General features: G+C 37.9%; 1 protein-coding gene across 1 annotated transcript in view; it reads right to left on the reverse strand.

Annotated features, from left to right (window-relative positions):
- The window catches only part of LOC123867863, a 94,118-nt gene that overhangs the window by 70,589 nt on the left and 8,901 nt on the right, over positions 1-14,628 (reverse strand). The window contains exon 2 of the mRNA XM_045910162.1: positions 10,646-10,887. Coding sequence (XP_045766118.1) covers positions 10,646-10,813 — 168 coding nt within the window. The 5' untranslated portion in view covers positions 10,814-10,887. The remainder of the gene's footprint in view (positions 1-10,645; positions 10,888-14,628) is intronic.

A 14,628-nucleotide genomic window follows, 5' to 3' on the forward strand; every position in this document is an offset into this window, starting at 1 on the left:
TGTAAAGAAAACTAATCTTTTATGGCACGCAATACCATTTGACCCTTTGTAAAAATTGTTATTATTGCTTCAGATCTACATCTCAATTCTCACGGTTTCTCGGTGTACAACAATACTCAATACCTCTATTTATACACGGTAAACTAAAATTTCTCATAATTCATTCATAGTTATCCAAGGGAACAAATAGTACAGCCATAATTATTAACACATTAGATCTGCTCTTATTTTGTCGAAATTTGAGATCGTAGGAAGTAGGGCATTATCTGCAGCTAAGACTTGATAACACATTTCCGTAAAGATAGGTGGTCCCAGAACTTAATTCGTTAAGTTATGAAATGACAACTTTGTGTGGATATAAGAGATCGTACTGTAGGAACATATTATTCTCTTTCTCTATACCCGTGGTCTATAATATACACAGTGAATGGCCTCATGCGATGTCTAAGAAAGGATCACTGTTTCACCAATTATTATTTATTAAAACTAGGTATACGTTTTAGCCGTCATTTATTAACCCCCGACCCAAAAAGAGGGGTGTTATAAGTTTGACGTGTGTATCTGTGGCATCGTAGCTCCTAAACTAATGAACCGATTTTAATTTAGTTTTTTTTTTGTTTGAAAGGTGGCTTGATCGAGAGTGTTCTTAGCTATAATCCAAGAAAATTGGTTCAGCCGTTTGAAAGTTATCAGCTCTTTTCTAATTACCGTAATCTTCACTTGTCGGGGGTGTTATAAATTTTTAATTTACACTTGTTTATTGTTCGTCCTGTGAAATGTAAAAAATACGGCTATATCTTACTTCGTAGCTTTTCGTAAGTATTTGAAAAAGTATAGTTTCAACATCCCCTCTATGTATTTTCGGTGAAAATTTTCACAACACCTACGACACTCCACCACCAAAATAGATCTTTTTTTCAAATTAATTTCAAGTTATTGTAATGTTGTTGTTATGTTATGGATTTGGCCATTTCTTATTAAATAGCCATGCGTAAAATGAGATATCTATATCTATACCGCAAGAGTTAATTATCACATGCACGCATTATGCAGGTGAATTAAAGAGAGGCGTGTCGTTTCCCACGTCGTTCCTTCCGGACGCGGCGACCCGTGACGATAACGTCTTGACTCTTGGTGAAGCGTGGAGGCACCCGTTTAAGCCTCCTACACTAGAATCTAAAATTACTATTCTAACCCCTTGTTATTTTAAGTTTTTATTCAGATACAGGTTAGTTGACTGCAATCTCACCGCCTGGTAAGTGATGATGCAGTCTAAAATGGAAGCGGGCTAACCTGAAAGGGGTATGGCAGTTTTCATTAAACCCATTCTCCTTTGTTTTCTACACGGCATCGTACCGGAACATTAAATCGCTTGACGGTACGGCTTTGCTATTAGGGTGGTAACTAGCCACGGCCGAAGCCTCCTACTAGACAAAACACTAACAAACAAGATCAACGATATATTTAGGCAAAACTAAAAAAAGTTATTATCACAGCTTGTTTCTTGGTGTAAACGAGGGGGTTATACTTACCAAATTATAAAATATATCTTTAAATATTTTTTATGGAACTTAAACAAGATCACCGATATAAATTTTGGCAAAACTCCATAAAACTATTTTTGTAGTAGATACCTATATACCTACAGTACTCATTTCAAGTTTACGTATAAAAATTGTACTAGGTAGGTACGCTTCTTTTATTTACTAGAAAAACAGTTTCAAAAGTAGGTAAATACATAAAAAAACTGCAAGTATTCGAAACTACATTTGGACTTTGGAGACTTTAGTAAAAAGATATATGAATGTCCATAACGAGTGATGTATGAGATCCCTAATCGTGCCAGGAGGTACGTTGCCGTTCTTATTAGAAAACTTGTCTTATTAGAACTTGGGTTGGATACGCTTGTGTCTTGATTTATCTGTATAGGAAAACAGTTTCAAAAAAGTAGGTAGGTACATAAAAAACTGAAAGTTGCTCGAAAGTTGCAAGTCGAAACTACATTTGGACTTGGAGGCCATACCAAAAAGTTATATGAATGTTCATAATGAGTGATGTATGACATCCCCTAGTCTGCGAACATTGAGGATGTTCGCGAATTAATGCATTCCGTGACATAAATAAATGTAACTACATACTGAAACATACATACGAGTATTAGAACTTGGCTGGAGACGGTGGCCTGTGTCTCGATTTTTCTGTAGAAAAACAGTTTAAAAGTACATAAGAAACTGAAAGTTACTCGAAAGCTCAAAAGTCCAAATATAGTTACATTTGGACTTTGGAGTCCAAATGTGGTTACATTTGGACTTTGGAGGCTTTAACAAAAAGTTATATGAATGTTCATAACGAGTGATGTATGAGATCCCTAATCCGCGAACATCCCCAGTAAGTCCAGTCCTGTGGTATAAATATTTATGGTTTGCAGTAAAACATGTACTTATCTGTGACGGAAATAGCAGTCGGGCGCACGACGGAATGTCGCAGGTGCCCGGGACAAAAACCCGACCATTTATTCCACCATTGCAATTAAACGTGAGCAACAATAAAGGCGAAGGCTCTTCGTAATGTATTGCACTTGTCTTGCAACTTGCAAGATTTTATACATTTCAATTTTCAATTATGTAGGTACCCCAAGTAGTCCAGTCATTATAGTAAGTTCACCTCGGAATCCGAGATACCCAGCTGTAAGTCTGTAAATACTTCAAGGTACACAAAAATCGGTTTTTTGCGCTTTTTTTTTGTAAATATCTCATTTCCTATGGGTTTTTGCTATTTGTATTTTGACCTTTGACCTTGAAATTTGATTATTTGATGAAAATAATTTGATTGAAATTTAATAGTTGCGTACTCCCTACCATATGTAGGTTTTGAGACAACTTTTGGGGTGTCAATATACAAGTATTTACAGACTTACAGCTGGGTATCTCGAATTCCGAGATTCTTACCTAATTTAAGCTTAAATGACTGGACTAAAGGTTCTAAAGCTTTGAGTCAAATAAAATTACATGAAATAAAGATGGTATTTGATTACTACTAACGCTCTTCGTGGAACGGTAGCTAATGTGAAGCATTTGCTACACAACGTACCAGGATAAACAATCTCGTTTATCGTTTATGTTTACTTACTGGATTCGTTTGACGATGTGTTGGTTACTTGGTTTGCTATGCACTGCAGCTACCAGATATACATATACATCACTATGACTGCTACGAAGAATTCGTGTCACGGGGCTTTATAGGCAGTGTGTTGCTGTTACTGGATACAGGTTACGTGTACGAAATTAGAATCGGATTAATGCCCATAACATGATGTACATTGTACAGTCAAAGGCCGTAAGTTGTTTAGCACTTCAATGATCATATTCGCGTGGCACGGTTATGTACAAGCGTTAGGTGTGTTGTGTGTGGCGTGCTTATAGAAAAATGTCATAAGTGCGACAGGTTTTTGATGCAATAGATTCGCGGAATTGCTCCTCGAATTCTGAGGCCGACCGTATATATGAAATGGTACTGGGTAGGAAAGGAGTTAAAAGATTAAGGAGTAAAATCTAAAGAGAATCGCCAATGCCTTATAATAGTAGGTACGCTACTAAGTCATCATCATCATCATCATCATTATCAACCAATAGACGTCCACTGCTGGACGTGTGTAAGTTTCTTGTAGGGACTTCTACACGCCACGGTCTTGCGCCGCCTGAATTCAGCGGCTCCTTGCGGCTATTTTGATATCGCCTGACCTTGGGACCCCAACGTCAATCGATTTTTCGAACTATGTGCCGGCCCATTGCCACTTCAGCTTCGCAACCGGTTACTCTGTTTCTCCTACGGATCTCCTCCTTTCTGATTTGATCACGTAGGGAAACTCGAAGCATAACTCTCCATCGCCCACTTACTACTAATTTACTAAGTACCTACCTAATAGAAACCTAATATTTATTTCTTCATTTCATCCTCTATTATTTTCCTTTATATCTGTCCTACGCATTGAAAAGTTAACGTCGTAAATTTTTGATTTTTCATCGAATAACTTAGTAGGTTTTAATATTGCTATTAACTTTTCCAAATCAGTAGTAGATATCTACTTAAATAAAAATGGTCCACGTGGGTTATTGATAGGTGTATAAGTACCTAAGTATGTACTTTATAAAAGGTTGTACTACGAGTGGATATCATAGAAAGCAATGGCGCCAAATGTAAACATAGTGAGTGTACGTGAGAGGCACACATAATAGTTTGTAAAATAACTTATGTAAGCACACGTGCACCTGTTCAAAGAGGACTGTTTAGAGACGCAGAGCACGGCTATTACAGGGAATTACGTTTCAGGAGCCAATGGCTTCTTTCTTGCTCACACATCTGTCTTTAGAAGACGACGAAACATATTACCATATTAGTACACTAGAAGGTACTGGCATCTAGCACTAGAATAAGAGCCAATGGTTTCTTACTTGCTCACACACCTGTCTTATGAACGGGACAAAACATAATTACCATATTATTAGACTAGGAGATACTAGCGTCTAGCACTAGAATACTTGTAAAGTGGCTATTAAATGATCCAACTGACAACAGCGAACGTAGAACGGTAGAACCACAGTATAAAGAAAGGTACACAATAGTCCAACGTCTTAGATCTCGTGGTAAATGACGACAATCACCACCCTGCAAATAGCAACATAGGGCCCTAACTACGTAGGCCTAGGGCGTGACGAAGGGGCAACGTTGGCCCTAGGCCGTAGGCCCGACGTCGCCCCTTCGTCACGCACTTACCTACCACACGATTATTACTACGAAACTGTCTAGAACTCTAGAATCTGGACAGCTTCGTCGAATCTCTGAAATCAATATCATATCCTAACTCTGTGGTATATCATCATATGTGTAACTATATGATTTCCATAACTTCATCCGGGTTACGGGAATTCATGATTTAGGTTTTTTTTTTAAATCCCGAGGGAAGTCTTTGATTTTCCGAGATAAAAAGTAGCCGATGTCCTTCCCCGGGATGTAAGCTTGAAGCTAACTCTGTGGAAAATTTCATCAAAATCAGTCAAACTGTTGGGCCGTGAAAAGCTAGCAGACATACACACACACTTTCGCATTTATAGTAGTTAGTAGGGATTGTAATTATCATATCCTTACTCTGTGATAGAACTCTGAATTCTAGAATGCTTGCTATGAAATCAACGCATGAAGAACAGAGCTGCGATGGAGTAATGGAGATCAGAAGTACTTACCTACATCTAAATAGTTTATAAACTTTCTTTTGATAGGTCTTGTTTATTAAAGGCAAAGCGTTGCATCAGCGGTCTTCAAACGTTTTCTTTGATGCTATATGAGTGGTAGGTTGTACCTACCTATTCAATGTTTAAGTAAGGGAAGTTCATGCGTAATCTTGATAATTTTATGGGCCAGTATATTAATAAATTAATAAATTATGTATGAAATTTATATTGGTAAAAAAACATCGTAAGGAAAGTTCAGACATAAACCCCGAATTATAATAATAAAGGCGCCAATACCTAGGTACCTAGTACCTACCTTTACAATAATATTATCAAGTTGTACAAGTTCCATCCTCAAAGAAATGAAATGTAATTTTTTTGTGGGACAATATGTGGCACTTATGATTTGGACTCTACCTCTCGGAAAGAATATTATGCCTACCTACCGAGAAGAGCCGGCCAGAAACTCAGCAATTACTTTATAAGAAAGCAAAACGTTTTCCAACAACGCTAATCCAAGCTAACGACAGAAAGCCTAAAAATATATTTCTTAACCCTAACTCTGCGAGACGGTGGGTCTAATTACCTTCAGGCCTTAAAGGACTCGTATCCAGGGCGTTAAAAAAATCAAATTACTTTCAAACAAAAAAGATGCTATGCACTTGTTGCATAGCAGGTAGATACATACACAAGTAAACACTGTATGGTATACACGAGGTAGAGATAACAATGACATGACGCGTGAGGCCTGAAGAACCCTTTTTATGACGCTTGACGAGCTTAAGGAAATGGTAGCAGATAAGCCTTATCGAGGTAATTAGTAAACAAGAACAGATTGTTTTATACTTAGGAGTAGCGAAGTCGAAGAAGTGGCGCTGTATCTTCCAAGAAAGCAGTTTGGTTTTAGATGAGAGCGCGCGCCACGTCCCCTATGTATTTGACTATCACGATACTTTTATTCACATCCACTATTAAAAAAAACGATTTTTTTAGACCTTTGCAAAGAGAACTCCACTTCCATTTCCCAAGATTATTATTATTGGAAGGAAAGAGGTCCAGGTTACCAATCATAGGTGCAAATGGAACATTATGGGGCGGTAGAAAAGGCTTAGCTACCCTAGATTGAAAAAAGATAAATAGAAACAGAAAAACCTATCACATAGTGAACGCCAAAGCCCAAGCTTCCGTTCTAATATGGCAGCTTGTTGTGGCACAACCCAATAAGTAGCCATACTTCATAGTACATGCAATTAGGGGGCTATTTTCTCCAATTCTATGAGTTCAATGGGCGTCGCACAAGGGAGGCACCGAATACCAATGCGTTCTCAAGAGATTTTGGAGCCTTCCAATGCACCTGAAGGTTGCCATCGATGGTATTTTAGAAGGTAGCAAAGAAAAAGGGATGACACACAATGATGATGGTACTTGATAGCTGTTGATCTACGGAAGAGGTGATGTCTACGCCACGTCTTCATCCTGGCCAATAGATGTATTATCTCTTTGCTCTTACTTCTACACAAGCCATGCTTCTCAAGTGTCAAGACGCAAGACTCAAGATCAATGACCGTAGAGATTTAATTTGAAAATAGGGTAACCACGAGACAATGAGGCAATTTTTAAATCTGTTAGAAAGATTGATAGGGCTATCGCGTGCTCCTATTAGTTATGTAGATTTTGTGAGAACGCGCACATTGGTTAGAAACAGTAACGAAGGTAGAGATAAAGTCAATTAAGAGAAGCTTGCCATGGACACATAGATCATGGACCAGTGAACCATTTTAAAGGTTAGATAATACCTACCATCCAATGCCTACTCAGGCGATCAAAACGTACGGTCTATACTCATGAGTTTGAATAATAAAATTTAAAATTCATCACAAAAATATCATGTAAGTAAAGGTTATGTTTTTAAATAAATTCAAAATTTAACAACCCCCGACACAAAACTCTCTAAAAAGTAAATAACTTTCAAACGGCTGAACTTATTTTCTTGGATTATAGCTAAGAACACTCTCGATCAAGCCACCTTTCAAACAAAAAAACTAAATTAAAATCGGTTAATTCGTTTAGGAGCTACGATTCCACAGACAGATACACAAACACACACAGATACACACGTCAAACTTATAACACTCCTCTTTTTGGGTCGGGGTTAAAAAATAATCACGATGGCTCTTCTGTGGAAGTGGACGACACAGACGTAATTAAACGCTCTGACTGGTCAAGTAGGTACATACTCGTAGGTTTCTCCTAGATCATACTAATTACTATCTAGGTGCGTAGGTGTTTCAGCTTTTTGAAAAACATAGCCTACCTTTATGGGAAATACCTAGTCAGTATTTCCATATTTTTTTCAAATAAAATATACCTTTTACAGAACAATTCACAATTATTCTGTAATCAATCAACGCAGGACGCAATCTTTGAGTTGTCCTGTCGTCGCATCCCCAGACAGTAAATTCCTTTTGCAGGATAACTTGTTTTTTTGTTACATTCCTCGCCCGTGCCAACAATTCACGCTTTTTCCTTATACGTAGGACCATAGGTAGGTACTTGTGTGCCACGGCACACTCCAGCGTTTCATGCATTATCATCAAAGCGTACAGAAAGCTTTCATCCTTCATCCTAACGTAGTATGCCTAACTTGGAATTTTTGCATTAGAGTACCACTAATGCGTTTAATCTTTTAAAACGAGCTTAGGAACTTAGCATACCTAAGTACTTGGACTTACGTAGCAGATCGCATCTTGATGATAACTTAACAACCGTTACACTTTAAAAAAATTTAGTAAGAAATAATTTATCGGTTAGGTTTTTTTAGGATTAAAAAAACAATAAAGAGTTGTGATAGATTTTAACAGAAATTATACCTAGGCATATTTAGGTTCGAATTAGCCAGCTGATGTGGCAGTCTGCAGAACTGATGGCCGCTGGGGCAGACGTGTTCTGGAGTGAAGACCGCGTATCAGCAAGCGCACTGTGGGACGACCTCCGGGAAGTGGGTGAATGAGGAAGGTGAAGGATCGTGTGTGCTGGCGCACTCTTGGGAAGGCCTATGTCCAGCAGATGACGCAAACAGGCTGATTGATTGGTTGATTGATATTTAGGTAAGGATTTTAACTTATTGCTTAGAATAGCATAGAATAGAAATATTTATTTTTGAACAATTAAAATTATACAAGTACTTTTGAATCGTTAAATGCTGGTTCGAAATGCCTTAGTGAGTACTGATAAGTTAGGGTCCTGTAGTTTTTTCTAAAGGAGGTAGGGTTTTTACCAAGTCATTTTAATAGACATCAAACGAGGCTCTTCGTAAGTGGGAGAGCCAAGAACTGTTTTTGTCTTACCTCTGTTACCCAGCGTAATTACGTGTATGTAAATTGGATCGGTTTATCAACCGGTCAACGACGCTGGAATCTCATCACGCGTGAGTACTAAAATATTGCGTGTCGGAGCAACGTGATCATTTTTAACAGCATCTATCTATAAAATTGAAGTAACAGCCTAATAAGCACCCTACTGTTAGGCAAGGGCACAACAAATCTCCCTACCGATTTTAAGACCTAGCCGTTTTTAAAACATAGCTTGTAGATTCTCGTTTTGAAAGTCAAACCTAATTCACGCGCTCTATCGATATATTTTATTACTACCGGATACCCGGCGTGTGCTAAAAAACAATGTCCATAATGCATGCCTAAACCATCTTCGCATTATTACCTTTCTAATAAAACCGGTTTAGAGCACATCGGTTGGATAGTTTCAAAGTATGTTATGGACATAGATAGAAAAAGTATTTGTGTGTGTGTTTTTTTTAAATTACTTTAGATAGAAAAGGGTAAGGAATTATTCTATAGGTAAGTAGTTACATAATATCAATATCGTTTAACCGCAACTTTTTACCCAAAACGAAAAAGTTTTAAAACCAGATCTTCATAAGACCCCACGAAAGAAACGATGCGTAAGATTCTCGTCAATATTACATCAAAGCTAATAAAATAAGTTGTTAAGGATTTATTGGATGATGAAGAAATCCAAACCGATTTCGTAAATTACGAAAAGCATATCTGAATTCTGAAGGTCTTAAATCGTGAGAAGTTACGAGGGAAATTGATAAAATAAATGCTACAACTACTCATTATGCTATAAACTGCTATAAACAGCTAATATGATAAGATTAAATGTCATCTGGATTCTGGAGTCCAAGCACATTCACTGTGACAAGCTTTCTTGTGGTTGTTTCACAATGCAAAGCGTTGTTAAAGCCGCGAAAGAGGTGTACGACTAATAGATAATAGATTATTTATCTACTGATTGTGCATAAAACTTATGTAACTATGTTCTGCGGACTCCGTTTTCATACAATTCCTTGATTTACAACTTCTAAGAATCTTCACATTTACTTGCTGCAGTAACGCGTTGCGTCTGACCAGGGCTTAGTGCAAACAGGTTCCTATATATACTTACCTACATACTTATTGGCAGAGTCACGTCATCGTCCGACCCTCGACGTCCAAAGCCAGTATTATCTTAAACAACGTCATCCTAAAGTAAACCCTATTCCTCAGCTAGTAATGTTGCTATTAAACTAGCAGAAAAACGAAGATGGTCAGTGTTAATGAGTGCTCACCGTTATGTGGATATGTCACCGAACATATTATTGTAGGTAGGCACTTTTGACCTGACCACTTTTACGTGTACGTCAGGATGGCTCGACCATGAGAGAATTTGAAAGTTTAAGCCATGCCAAGATTTAGTACCTGGATGATCCAGCCATCCTGACGTTCACCATTTTTGCTGCTTTAATTCAAGTCAACGTTAGAACTTTCAAGTGATTTCTAGACCTAGTCCCTAATTCCGGACGCACTTAATTTAACTAGTGCCCGGCTGCGGCATTGCGGTGTAGTAAAGGTGCTTATAGATTTGCTCGTTTTTGACAATCTTTATTGTCGCTACTATGTTTTAACTAGGTTTTGACGATCTACTGTCGCATGATAACGATCGATAAAAATGTAGGTATATCGTCTGTTACACACACTGTACAGTGCACACATTTGCTTGATTTTGTTTGACAGGACGTGACGATCGTCAAACATCGAACAAATCTGTAGGCATCTAATTCTTGCGGCGGACTGCCAGCATTGTATAATCCTCTTCATATCACGTAAAGCTGAAAGTTCTTTGTACATAAAAAGATCACTAGGTGATATCAGAATGGATACGTCTGCGGATAGGCGTATTACGGTAGTATTGCTGAAACAAAAGGTACCTAACTGAAGTTTGAACACCCGCCATCGCGTCGCCTCACTTCGCATCAACCACTAAATAGATAATGATTAAATGGCCTACTGCACCGATACAACGTCAGCAGTCTTTTTACGCGTAATGAACTGTAGGTAAGAACAAACTTCATCGCTTACCTGGACCGCACTGTTCAGAAAGCAGTTGTTCTGGCCCGGGGCATTCCAAAGGCCCTTGGTGGTGTGGAAAATTCCCGAATCCCGTGAGCTCTCCCTGGAGTGCTGAGGCCGCAGCTCATTGCCGTGCAGGTACACTTCATGCGCAGGAGTCGCCATTGCGGTCGCCATTTTACACGTCACAAGCTCGCCATTTCATAAAATTTGCACGACGCAACTTAGACAGCGACATCTTGAAAACATTTCTGAAACAACAAAATGTCTTGCTTGAACCAAGGAATAGGTATTATATAGGTCTACGTCAAATCTGCTTTTTGTTTGTTTTTGAAAGATTAATTGACTAACTATAAACTAAAACTAAATAAATAACTTTTCGGAGTTATGTGCGTTTTAAGGTTTCAAGCAATTAAGTAAATAGGTATCTATCACTGGCTTTAAGGTAAAGGAAAACATCTCAGAGTTCTCCATGATTTTCTCAAAGGTGTTTGAAGTTTGCCAATTCGCACTTAGCCAGCGTGGTGGATTATGTTCAAACCCTTCTCCTTCTGAGGGGAGACCCGTGGGCAGTAGTGAGCTGGCTAAGTGTTGATCATTATAAAGGTGATGATGAGATAAGTATTTGTTTATACATTCACAAGAACTAGAATAATAATGTATCATTAGGTAGGTAATAAATAAGTACTAAGAACTGATTCAAAACATTCGAAGTATCACAACGACGATGATTACGGGGGAATGCACACGGAAGCCGAAGGTGGGCAGGTAGGTATAAAGACGAGCAGTGATTACTCGCAAGTCCCTTGGTCGCCACATAATAACCACCACTGGGTCTAGCCGCATTCCACGCGTGACTTCTGCTCAAACATCAGTGTCATAAAGGTTAGATTGCTTGCATTATAGAGTTACTAGAGGATGCCCGCGGCTTCGCCCGCGTGGATTTCGGTTTTTTAAAATCCCGTGGGAACTCTTTGATTTTTCGGGATAAAAAGTAGCCTATGTCCTTCCCCGGGATGTATCCCATGTCTGTACCAAATTTCATTCAAATCGGTTCAGCGGTTGGGCCGTGAAAACGTAGCAGACAGACAGACAGACAGATAGACAGACAGACAGACAGACACATTTTCGCATTTATAATATTAGTATGGATTAGTATGGACTAGAGGATTAGCTCGCGTGGATTTCGGTTTTTTTTTTAAATCGAAATCCACTCTTTCATTTTCCGGGATAAAAGTAACCTACGTCCCTTCCCTCCCTTTGGAGCTGCAAAATTATTTAAACAAAAACCAATTACAGTACACGTATCATTCCACATACATTCCAAGATACTGAACCCTCAGTGCGCGTGTCCGACTCGCACTTTGCTGGGGTATTTTCTGTGAACGTTGATATTTTGTATTCGAAGTGTAATGTAATGTAACATTTGTTTAAGAAGTGTTTCTAAATAAAAAGGCAAACACACGATCTATTCTCGGTCAGAGCATGGCATCACTTCCGATCTATCGAAATCGATAATTTAACAAAAATCGAGGTTAATTCCTTGATATCACTTGCGCAAACCATCCCGCTTGTTTAACATCTATTTACAAATGCATAACACGGAAGCTTTTGTTTATGTGCATGTCAGCTATTTCTTCGTATGCAACGATTTAAGTCTGAACGTGCATTGCCTAATATCGTCTTCTGAACGCCTCTCAAAAATAAAATTAAAGAAAATTTTCTACGATAAAATTCTCATAAGAGTTGACTGAGAGTATTGTGTATCGTAAATACATCATGGGTATCTACCCATGATGACTAAGATTCTTTACATTCTTCTTAGACTTAGATGAAGAAACTTAGACAAGTTGCTAAAAATCAAACGTTCAACCATTTAGTAGGTACCTAATAGTTCTTAGCGTTCAGCTGCTGAAAAAACGCGATAACTTTCAAACGGCTGAACCGATTTTCTTGGATTATAGCTAAGAACACTCTCGATCAAGCCACCTTTCAAACAAAACAAAACTAAATTAAAATCGGTTCATTAGTTTAGGAGCTACGATGCCACAGACATATACACAGATACACAAGTCAAACTTATAACACCCCTCTTTTTGGGTCGAGGTTTTTGGGTTGGGAATGACTTTAGAGTTTAGCAGCTTTGTGTTTAGGTATTTTACACTCTTCGGTTAGGTTTTTTATCTCGCGTTAGAAAGTAGTTGTTTTTCATATTCCAGGTTGAAGCTCCCAAGTCCCATAAACTTCTGACCGTGCCCAACTAATCTCAAATGATATTCAAGCCAGTTCCCGTTTAGTTCTTGAGTGCGTTACAAAACACAGATGCTACCATGTTTATTACCTTTATTATAAAGTCATCAATATGAACTCATCTCGTGGGTTAATGAATCTGTCAGCTTGAATCTGGACCTAATGCTTGGATAAAGTATGCCACGTTTAATATGAACACACTAGCATGTTTATTACATGAGCTTTTAAGCTTTATGGATCCTGTGAAATAAGAGCTTCCATAAAAATAAGAACAGTATTGCGCATTGCAATTTATTTATTTGAAACAGAATAGGTAGAGAGATGTTTCATTCTCGAGTTTCAGATGTTGATGTTTGCCCGTGCCAAAAATCTCCATATAATTTGTAAAATTTCAAATATGTAACTCCTATATTTATATAACGACGGCTTAGAGTGAAAACCTCGTAAGTGTAAAAGAAGTAACTTTTCAGGAGGAAGAAAAAACTGCGTGCTGTAACTAACAGAAGCGAGTATTTATGAGTTCCTCATTTAATGTCATAGATGACGTTACGAGTATCGAATGAACAAATTAGTCAGATCAGGATGTGCGTTGCGAGGTTTTCTTCCTAGAAACGCAATAAAATAAATTTGAGCAAAAATGCATTCCCGAGGTTTTCACTCTAAGACGACGATAAGCTGATTAAAATACATAGATGTTACCATTCTTTTCCGTGTACCGAATGAGCAAAAACAACTCTGAACTCTAACCTGTAGAGTATGCGAAGAATTTGTGTCGCAAAAAATGAGACCAACGGTTCCATATTTCTTTGGACCCAAACTAAAAGTGTTACTTTATATTGAAGTAAAAGGGCCGTCTCGATCTCAAGTGTTCCATTAGGAATAAATAATTTTAAGCGATAGCTTTAAAAGCTTTCTCATAACGGTTCAAGTGGAGACCGAGCCAAAGTTCAAGGCGATATATTGTTTCTATCTACCTGACTAATGCCGAAGTCATAAAAATATTGTTTTTTCACTGTTTTTTACTACAGTTAAGATGATAGTCCAACGGTTTCGAACTTAATTATCTGAATAACAGGGCTATGAAGCGGGGCTACACCACCCAGACCACCCTCCTTCGTCTTTTGCTAATGCTGAAGATACCACGTAATTTTAGGGTAGGTACGACCATGCCATTTGTAGTTGTACCTAAGTACGTCCTACGTAAAGACTGATTAAAGAGCCAAGTGTGGTTCCTGTTAACATTTTGTAAAAGCATGGAAGAAAAGCTGTTATTCGAAGGAGAAAGGCGTGAAAAAATAAGAAATCAAAACATTTTTTTTTAATATTCAGGTCGAAGAGCATCGAAACCATTGAATGTAGTACCTACCCTACATATAGATGGTGGGACTCATACTCAGTGGTAGGACCTACTATATTTCCTCATAGGTTGAACCTTTCCATTTTGAAGAATAATAAATTCATGTTCGAAATCCATTTCTTTTCTGATATTTTTAATTAATAACAATAGTTGTTCATGCAGATCTAAAGTATAGGTATCATTAGATATATCTAATGCTGATAGACTATAGTTTAACTAGGTCCATGGTACAGTTACGTAGTTTGTTTTTTACCTACGTGTAAGGTTATTTTTAAAAATTGATTTGAGTTGTCAAAAATAATATAAAATTATTAATTTATCTCATGCAGGTAGATTGATAAAATCGATATTTGGCTCATTCGATGTCATACAATCTGTTGCTAGG

The sequence above is a fragment of the Maniola jurtina genome, chromosome 8, assembly GCF_905333055.1.
Source record: "Maniola jurtina chromosome 8, ilManJurt1.1, whole genome shotgun sequence".
Lineage (NCBI taxonomy): Eukaryota > Metazoa > Arthropoda > Insecta > Lepidoptera > Nymphalidae > Maniola > Maniola jurtina.